The sequence below is a fragment of the Heterodontus francisci genome, chromosome 48 (assembly GCF_036365525.1).
Source record: "Heterodontus francisci isolate sHetFra1 chromosome 48, sHetFra1.hap1, whole genome shotgun sequence".
NCBI classification, from domain to species: Eukaryota; Metazoa; Chordata; class Chondrichthyes; order Heterodontiformes; family Heterodontidae; genus Heterodontus; species Heterodontus francisci.
This window is the reverse complement of record NC_090418.1, coordinates 9,405,268-9,415,267: the sequence shown is the minus strand read 5'-3', so window position 1 is coordinate 9,415,267 and position 10,000 is coordinate 9,405,268. Positions and strand designations below refer to the sequence as shown.

General features: G+C 53.4%; 1 protein-coding gene and 1 pseudogene across 1 annotated transcript in view; both read left to right on the top strand.

Moving 5' to 3' along the window:
• Positions 1 to 3,951, top strand: part of LOC137357425 (fibroblast growth factor 14-like) — a 15,973-nt gene extending 12,022 nt beyond the window's left edge. The window contains exons 4-5 of the mRNA XM_068023771.1: positions 1,170 to 1,368; positions 3,818 to 3,951. Of these exons, the coding sequence (XP_067879872.1) occupies positions 1,170 to 1,368; positions 3,818 to 3,951 (333 nt within the window). The remainder of the gene's footprint in view (positions 1 to 1,169; positions 1,369 to 3,817) is intronic.
• Positions 3,952 to 9,473: 5,522 nt separating this feature from the next.
• Positions 9,474 to 9,662, top strand: LOC137357424 (NADH dehydrogenase [ubiquinone] 1 alpha subcomplex subunit 1 pseudogene; annotated as a pseudogene).
• The last annotated feature ends 338 nt before the right edge of the window (positions 9,663 to 10,000 follow it).

Below are 10,000 nucleotides of genomic sequence, written 5' to 3'. Positions count from 1 at the left end.
CCTGGCCTCCAACGGGGCTTTGTGTCTCGAAATGGGGCCAGGATTACAGACACAACCTCACCTCCATGACTACACTTGGCCTGTGCCCGTTGCAGGTGAAGCCTTGCTCCAGCTCTCTGGGGGGAAACCCCGGGGCAACACGAAGGGGGCAGAGACCTGAGGTTAAAAAAAACCAAGAAGGATTTGCATTTATATAGGAGCTTTCACACCTTCAACCATCCCAAAGCGCTTTACAGCCAATGGCGTACTTTTGAAGTGTAGCCACTGTTGTGATGCAGCAAGCATGGCAGCCAGTTTGTGCACAGCAAGATCCCACAGCAATGTAATAAATGACCAGATCATCCATCTTTTTAGTGAGGGCTAAATATTGGCCCAGGACACCAGGGAGAACTCCCCTGCTCTTCTTTCCAATAGTGGCCGCGGGGTCTTTTATATCCGCCTGAGAGGTCAGGCGGGACCCTCGGTTTAACATCTCAGTCAAAAGATGGCACCTCCAGCAGTGCAGCACTCCCTCAGTACAGCACTGGGAGCATCAACATGTGAGGTGAACAGTGAGGCCTTTGGTTTGAAGTGGAAATTGAGGCCTGTGAGTGCGATCAGGACAGTGGGGCCTGCGAGAGTGTGAGAGGGAGAGTGGGGCCTGCGAGTGTGTGAGAGGGAGAGTGGGGCCTGCGAGTGTGTGAGAGGGAGAGTGGGGCCTGCGAGAGTGTGAGAGGGAGAGTGGGGCCTGCGAGTGTGTGAGAGGGAGAGTGGGGCCTGCGAGAGTGTGAGAGGGAGAGTGGGGCCTGCGAGTGTGTGAGAGGGAGAGTGGGGCAAGCGAGTGTGTGAGAGGGAGAGTGGGGCCTGCGAGAGTGTGAGAGGGAGAGTGGGGCCTGCGAGTGTGTGAGAGGGAGAGTGGGGCCTGCGAGAGTGTGAGAGGGAGAGTGGGGCCTGCGAGAGTGTGAGAGGGAGAGTGGGGCCTGCGAGTGTGTGAGAGGGAGAGTGGGGCAAGCGAGTGTGTGAGAGGGAGAGTGGGGCAAGCGAGTGTGTGAGAGGGAGAGTGGGGCCTGTGAGTGTGAGAGTTCAATGCAGTGTGAGAACGGGAATCCCAAACAGAGTGGGTGGTGATGGGGACAGTTGCTACAACCTACGCTCGGAAAGTAAAGTGAATCCTGTCCTAAACTCCACAGGAACGTTTCACGCCGGAATGTAAGTTTAAGGAGTCCGTGTTTGAGAATTACTATGTGACATACTCCTCAGTCCTGTACCGACAGCGGGAATCCGGCAGGTCCTGGTACCTCGGCATCAATAAGGAAGGGCAGACTATGAAAGGCAACAGGGTGAAGAAGACCAAGAGAGCTGCACATTTTCTACCCAAAGTCGTTGAAGGTAAAGCAAACACTCGGGCCTTCACCTTCTCACCCCCCATCTTCCTCCTCCCTCTCGCAATTAAGGCCTTGACGGTTATTTGGATCCCGTTCCACGGACTCCACATCAGATATTCCAACCAAAAGGTCGTACCCTGAGAGTGGGCCCACACAGTGACTCCTTGGCGACCAATGCTGATTTGACTCTTGCCCGGCGTCACCTGACCCCATATCCCCTCCTCCAGGGGTCACAGGTCAATCAGAGGTGGGAGCACTGGCTAATTTAATTCTCCCCATTTGCTAGTTCAGAATTGTTGAGGCTCGTGGCAGCTTGAGCTACACTCTATCCCCTAGAGCGAGAGGGCCCTGGACTGTTCCTGTGAGGGAGAGAGGGCCCTGGATTGATCCCGAGAGAGAGAGATGCCCTGGACTGTTCCTGACAAGGAGAGAGGGCCCTGGATTGATCCCGAGAGGGAGCGAGGGCCCTGGATTGATCCCGAGAGGGAGCGAGGGCCCTGGATTGATCCCGAGAGGGAGCGAGGGCCCTGGATTGATCCCGAGAGGGAGAGAGGGCCCTGGATTGATCCCGAGAGGGAGAGAGGGCCCTGGATTGATCCCGAGAGGGAGAGAGGGCCCTGGATTGATCCCGAGAGGGAGAGAAAGCTCTGGATTGATCCCGGGAGGGAGAGAGGGCCCTGGATTGATCCCGAGAGGGAGCGAGGGCCCTGGATTGATCCCGAGAGGGAGAGAGGGCCCTGGATTGATCCCGAGAGGGAGAGAGGGCCCTGGATTGATCCCGAGAGGGAGAGAGGGCCCTGGATTGATCCCGAGAGGGAGAGAAAGCTCTGGATTGATCCCGGGAGGGAGAGAGGGCCCTGGATTGATCCCGGGAGGGAGAGAGGGCCCTGGATTGATCCCGGGAGGGAGAGAGGGCCCTGGATTGATCCCGAGGGGGAGAGAGGGCCCTGGATTGATCCCGAGAGGGAGAGAGGGCCCTGGATTGATCCCGAGAGGGAGAGAGGGCCCTGGATTGATCCCGAGAGGGAGAGAGGGCCCTGGATTGACCCCGAGAGGGAGAGGGGGACCTGGACTGTTCCCGGGAGGGAGAGAGGGCCCTGGATTTATCCCGGGAGGGAGAGAGGGCCCTGGATTTATCCCGGGAGGGAGAGAGGGCCCTGGATTGATCCCGGGAGGGAGAGAGGGCCCTGGATTGATCCCGGGAGGGAGAGAGGGCCCTGGATTGATCCCGAGGGGGAGAGAGGGCCCTGGATTGATCCCGAGAAGGAGAGAGGGCCCTGGATTGATCCCGAGAGGCAGAGAGGTATCTGGACTGTTCCCGAGAGGGAAAGAGGACCCTGGATTGATCCCAAGAGGGAGAGAGGGCCCTGGACTCTATCCTCTCGTCAACGGACATTTTAGAAAGTTGTAGAATAATATATAGGTGTTTTGGACCCTGTGTTTTTACAAATAAGGGCACAGGATACAAAAATAAAGTGGTGTCGTTAAACCTGTCCAAATTATTGGGTAGGCCTTAGAACATTGTTCCTTTTTGGACGGCTTACTCTCGTCAGAAGGATGTCGAGGCCACGGAGAGGAGGTGGAAAATGATTCCAGGGATGAGAAGACTTTAGTTGTGAGGAAACTGGGGCTCCTCTCGAAGAACGTTCGAGGAGAACTGATGGAGGGATTCAAAGGGGGGCTTTTGATGAAGTCAGTCAGCAGAAACTATTATCAGCGGTTGCTGAGTCAGTAACTAGGGAGCAGCAATTAAAAGATTATCACATAAAGAGGAATTAATTTTACACAGAGTATTGTTAGTGGGAGGAGGGGGGGGGGGGTTCCGGCCAGAAACAGGGAGGGAAACGGAATCCAGAATTGCTTTTAAAAATGCAGAGAAGAAACATTTGAATAAGGACAGGCCTGGGAGGGAGTGCAGCCTAAATTTACCAGAATGATACCTGGACTCCAAGGGTTAAATTACGAGGAGCAGTAACACAAAGTGGGGTTGTTTTCCGGGAATTTAGACAGTTAAGGGGTGATTTCTCATCCTTGTTTTCAAATCTCACTATGGCCTCACTCCCTCACGATCTCTGTCACCTCCTTCCTCCCTCCGAGATCTCTTCTGCTCCTCCAATTCCAGCCTCTTGCCCATCCCCCGATTCCCATCGCTCCACCATTGGCGGCCGTGCCTTCAGCTGCCTGGGGCCCCGAGCTCTGGAATTCCCTCCTTAAACCCTCTCCGCCTCTCTCTATCTCTCTCTCTCTCCTCCTTTTAAGACGCTCCTCAAAACCTACCTCTTTGACCGAGCTTCTGGCCGCCTGCCCCTAATATCTCCTTCTGTGGCTCGGGGTCAAGTTGATAACGCTCCTGTGAAACGCCTCGGTGACCTTTTGCCACGTTAGCGGCGCTAGCTGAATGCAAGTTACTGTTGCTGCTGGGAGTCTGACGGGTCCCCTGCCTTCTCTTGCAGTCGCCTTATACCGGGAGCCGTCGCTGCACGAGCTGGTGGAGGAGCCCCCCGATGTCAGGAAGGTCGCAAAGACGGGTGACGGGGTCGCGCCCGTGGCCGACGGAAAGGGGCCGCCCCCGAGGACCAAGACGTAGTCAGAGAGGGACGGCAGCGACGTCAGCAACAAGACGTGGGGGGGGCGGGGTGGGGGGGGGGGGGGGGGGGGTAGTGTCGGTTGGCTGGGTGGGAGCGGGGGGAGGGGTTGGTGAGCCGCACTGCTGACCTGGCCTTTTTTTGGCATTGAGGGGGCACTGCGTGGCAATTATCCCGCATGGGCTGGGCGCGGGGCAGTGGGTGGAGCATCTGCAAGGAACGGCGACTCTCCTGGCTACAAGAGGAGGACACAATCATTGGATGCAATAGGAAGAAGGTGCCCCTGCACCCATGGGTGAACGGTTGTGGCACCCACCAGACATGGCACCTTACCACCCCATTTTCTTTACAGGCTCCAACCACGCCAGGTCTCTGCGGCTCTCCGTACGCGTCCATCGCTAGGAGGGAGGGAGGTGTGGTTGGGGAGTTGGGTGGGGACGGGAAAAGGGTCTGTTGGGTTTAAGGCGGGTCCAAACCGTGGGGAGATGAGCTAACCTTTCCCCACTGCCCCGACTCAGTACCTGTCCTCTCCCCACCGGCTGGAACCCCATTTAATGGGGAGCGGGGGAGTTGGAGGCGGAGACTTCCGCATTGCAGAGACTGACACTCCAACCCCGCCTCTCGACCGCCTCGCCCAGCACATAGACGGTGGGTTTCCCATCAACAGTGCCGGTGACCAACATGGCCATTGCACACCCACTCTCAACATAGGAACAGGAGGAGGCCATTCAGCCCCTCGAGCCTGTTCCAGCATTCAGTTAGATTGTGGCTGATGTCCATTTAGCTTCCGTCTACCTGCACCCTCCCCCATGGCAGCTTCAATGTCCTTCAGTACCCTTACTGAAGAAAAATTATTCCCCGTTTTGAAATATTCAGTTGACCCCCGTGCCCCCCTGCCCCGACAGCCTCAACAGCTTTTTGGGGGAGAGTTCCAGATTCCCACTCCCCTTTGTGTGAAGAAGTGCCTCCTGACATCACCCCTGAACGGCCTGGCTCGAAATTTAAGGATCTGCCCCCTTGTTCTGGACACCGCCCCCCCCCTTAAACTATCAACTCCTTCAATCATCATAAACTGCTCATTTAAATCTCCCCTTAATCTTCGATACTCAAAGGAATAATGTTAGTCCATAGCGATCACAGTCTTCAAATCTGGGAAGTCCAGTTTGTAATGAGGTTTGTCCCCTTTTATCCCTTTGGAAAAAGGCAGTCAGGGACCCTCTGACCCATGAATTACTGCCACCTTTTAATAGGTATTCCCTCAATTAGAAACATCATAGTGGCCATTTGCCCTTCTGTGGCTGTACCCACCCACTAATCCCACTGCCCCACTCTCTCCCCATAGCCCTGTATCAATCCCAAACTAATCCCACTGCCCTGCTCTCTCCCCACAGCCCTGTATCAATCCCCAAACTAATCCCACTCCCCCACTCTCTCCCCACAGTCCTGTATCAATCCCAAACTAATCCCACTGCCCTGCTCTCTCCCCACAGCCCTGTATCAATCCCCAAACTAATCCCATTCCCCCGCTCTCTCCCCACAGCCCTGTATCAATCCCCAAACTAATCCCATTCCCCCGCTCTCTCCCCATAGCCCTGTATCAATCCCAAACTAATCCCACTGCCCCACTCTCTCCCCATAGCCCTGTATCAATCCCAAAATAATCCCACTGCCCCACTCTCTCCCCACAGTCCTGTATCAATCCCAAACTAATCCCATTCCCCCACTCTCTCCCCATAGCCCTGTATCAATCCCAAAATAATCCCACTGCCCCACTCTCTCCCCACAGTCCTGTATCAATCCCAAACTAATCCCACTGCCCCACTCTCTCCCCACAGTCCTGTATCAATCCCAAACTAATCCCACTGCCCCACTCTCTCCCCACAGCCCTGTATCAATCCCAAACTAATCCCACTGCCCCGCTCTCTCCCCACTATCAATCCCAAACTAATCCCACTGCCCCACTCCCCACAGCCCTTTATCAATCCCAAACTAATCCCACTGCCCCGCTCTCTCCCCACAGCCCTGCATCAATCCCAAACTAATCCCACTGCCCCGCTCCCTCCCCACTATCAATCCCAAACTAATCCCACTGCCCCACTCCCCACAGCCCTTTATCAATCCCAAACTAATCCCACTGCCCCACTCTCTCCCCACAGTCCTGTATCAATCCCAAACTAATCCCACTGCCCCACTCTCTCCCCACAGCCCTGCATCAATCCCAAACTAATCCCACTGCCCCGCTCTCTCCCCACAGTCCTGTATCAATCCCAAACTAATCCCACTGCCTGCTCTCTCTCCATCGCCCTGTATCAATCCCAAACTAATCCCACTGCCTCGCGCTCTCTCCATAGCCCTGTATCATCCCAAAACTAATCCCACTGCCTCGCGCTCTCTCCATAGCCCTGTATCATTCCCCAAACTAATCCCACTGCCCCGCTCTCTCTCCATAGCCCTGTATCAATCCCCAAATTAATCCCACTGCCCCGCTCTCTCCATAGCCCTGTATCAATCCCCAAATTAATCCCACTGCCCCGCTCTCTCCATAGCCCTGTATCATTCCCCAAACTAATCCCACTGCCCCGCACTCTCTCCATAGCCCTGTATCATTCCCCAAACTAATCCCACTGCCCCGCTCTCTCTCCATAGCCCTGTATCATTCCCCAAACTAATCCCACTGCCCCGCTCTCTCTCCATAGCCCTGTATCATTCCCCAAACTAATCCCACTGCCCCGCTCTCTCTCCATAGCCCTGTATCATTCCCCAAACTAATCCCACTGCCCCGCTCTCTCTCCATAGCCCTGTATCATTCCCCAAACTAATCCCACTGCCCCGCTCTCTCCATAGCCCTGTATCAATCCCCAAACTAATCCCACTGCCCCGCTCTCTCTCCATAGCCCTGTATCATTCCCCAAACTAATCCCACTGCCCCGCACTCTCTCCATAGCCCTGTATCATTCCCCAAACTAATCCCACTGCCCCGCTCTCTCCATAGCCCTGTATCATTCCCCAAACTAATCCCACTGCCCCGCTCTCTCCATAGCCCTGTATCAATCCCCAAACTAATCCCACTGCCCCGCTCTCTCTCCATAGCCCTGTATCATTCCCCAAACTAATCCCACTGCCCCGCTCTCTCTCCATAGCCCTGTATCATTCCCCAAACTAATCTCACTGCCCCGCTCTCTCTCCATAGCCCTGTATCATTCCCCAAACTAATCCCACTGCCCCGCACTCTCTCCATAGCCCTGTATCAATCCCGAACTAACCCCTTCCTGTGGTAATCCAGGGAAAGAGGAAACAGCCTTCCCCTAATTATAAATCTCTGACTGAGCCCTCTGTGCTCTGTTATATACTATCCCAGTATCTCAGGTCTCTCACAGTTCAGTGCCCCTTCCATCCTAGCCAGTGTCAACTCTTTGAAAGAATATCCAGTTTCACTTCCCCAACACCCTGCAAAGTATTTTTTTTTTCTTTTTAGTATGTATGTACAATTCCCTTTCGAACATTGGCGTTTCTTTCAGAAGGTGCCTTCATGATGACGAGAACCCGCTGCATTTGAGAAAGAAAATGTCCGATCTAGCCTCTGGTTCTTTCACCATGAACTGTCAATCAGCGTCTTCTGAGTTTACTGACTCTCCCGCCACTAGAAACGGTTTGTGCAAATCTGTCATCAGAATTAAACCCTCGAGTTCCAGGGGTGGGTGGGTTTGGGGTGGGAGGTGATACATGTGGGAGACGCATACAGCAAACGGCATGCGTGTGCGTGTGTGGAAACATACGAACATACGAATTAGCAGCAGGAGTAGGCCGCTCGGCCCCTCGAGCCTGCCCCGCCATTCAACAAGATCACGGCTGATCTGATTGTAATCCTAAATGAAGACTTGGGCAATTTTGGAGCAGGGTATGGCCGTACAGTACCTTTTACAGTCTGATTTTCTTCAGTGGCTGGGGCCCCTGATAATCAGCCTTTGAAGGCCAAGGCTGGAGCCGATTCCACTGTTGATATCCCACGGGCTCTCCTGAATCCTACCCGGCGGGAATGACAATGGTGTCACATGGAGGGGGCTGCCTTTTTTTAAAAAAAAAGTATATATATTTATTCTGAATGTATTTATTTTTTTTACAAACCTACCCGTAACGTGTGGTGCAAAATAAAGTAGCAGCCTCGCACTGGGGCGTGGCCAAGCAGAACATTCTAGATGCTTCCTCATTCGTCCGCACGCGGCCCAGCCCGCCGGGTCCGTGTTGAATGTCCGGCCTCTTGAAACGCCATTGGCCGCGGTGCAGTCATGTGACAGTGATCGCTGCCCGCTGGTTCGCTGGGGAGAAGACGGTTGCCCGCTGACCTTCGACCTGTGTTGCTGCCCGATGCGGAAGCGTCCGCCAATGAACCAAGGGCGCAACACCCTTCTTTATCTCACGAGGCTGCCAGAACGTTCCAGAACCAACTGGGGTGGAAATGCTGTTTACAGGTGTGTAACTGATTGAGTGAGGAGGACGTTTCCTGTCCATACAGGAAGTGACATATAAATTAACCCCTCCCATGTCCCCTCAACGATGACATCTGTCCTCAGGCACAATATGGGCATTTATCACCTTCTCTTGGCACGAAGCAATTGAAAGAAAATGTTAAAGTCTTCAGCCTTGCTTACCACGTTTTCCTCGCACCACAGATCGAAACTACAGCAAAGTCTCCCGGTAAAAGCAGGGTGATTTCTCCAGCAATATGCAGTCAGTGGAGGATAGTTATTCAAACTCTGTACGAAGTCAATCCTGTGCAGGCAACTTACAGCGGTGACCGTTTTAAAAGTTAACCAAATTCAAATGATTTGTGGGGGACGTTCTTTATAATGCAAAATAATGGAGGAGTTTCTCCGTATTTAACACCAACTAACGAAATCAGGCTCGGAAACCCCACATCTTGAGGCCCCGCGGACCTGCTACTTCCGAAATAAAATAGCCTCTGTTTCTCTCAGGGTAGGAACCTTTGACCTTCGAGCTTCAATCAAATAGAATGGGCAGGTCTGTGCCACTGCGTCATAGGTTAACCTAACTCCTACTCCAGCCTCCAGTGCTTTGCCACCTGGCCCCGTCCAGCAGCCTGGATTTTTTTTCCCCCCCCCCCCAAACTGCCCTTCATTGTCAAGACTGGGCCACTTCTACAGAGAAGCTGAAAGAGCAGATCCCATTGAGAATGAGGTCAACATTGCATTACACCTGTCCTGGGAGTGTTTGATGGGGACAGTGTAGAGGGAGCTTTACTCTGTATCTAACCCCCGTGCTGTACCTGTCCTGGGAGTGTTTGATGGGGACAGTGTAGAGGGAGCTTTACTCTGTATCTAACCCCCATTTATTTATTTATTTTTTTTACATAACTACTTTGCATTTTTATTTTCCATTTTATGTTAAATATCTAGTTTACATTATGAAACAAAGATTCAAGTTCAGGTTTTAGCGAACATTCTTCTGCAGGCTGGCGGGTCCCACTGTTCGAGGTGAAAAGCCCATCAGTCAATGTTTTCGGAGGAGGCCGAGGATGTGGTTTGAAATTTTGCCGGGGCTTTGTATCATGGCCGGCTGTCTGACGGTACCCGGACTCGCCACTCTTTACGTGCATAGGTGGACGAATGGTGGCAAGGAAAAGAGGACTGCTCGTCTACCATATCATTGGGCCCTGATGGATCGAGACAGAAGAGTATCTGGTTGCAATATCTAACCCCCATGCTGTACCTGTCCTGGGAGTGTTTGATGGGGACAGTGTCGAGGGAGCTTTACTCTGTCTCTAACCCCGTGCTGTACCTGTCCTGGGAGTGTTTGATGGGGACAGTGTAGAGGGAGCTTTACTCTGTATCTAACCCCCGTGCTGTACCTGTCCTGGGGAGTGTTTGATGGGGACAGTGTAGAGGGAGCTTTACTCTGTATCTAACCCCCGTGCTGTACCTGTCCTGGGGAGTGTTTGATGGGGACAGTGTAGAGGGAGCTTTACTCTGTATCTAACCCCATTTTTTTTTCTGGCAGCACTGATATTTTATTAGATTTTGTTATCATATTGAG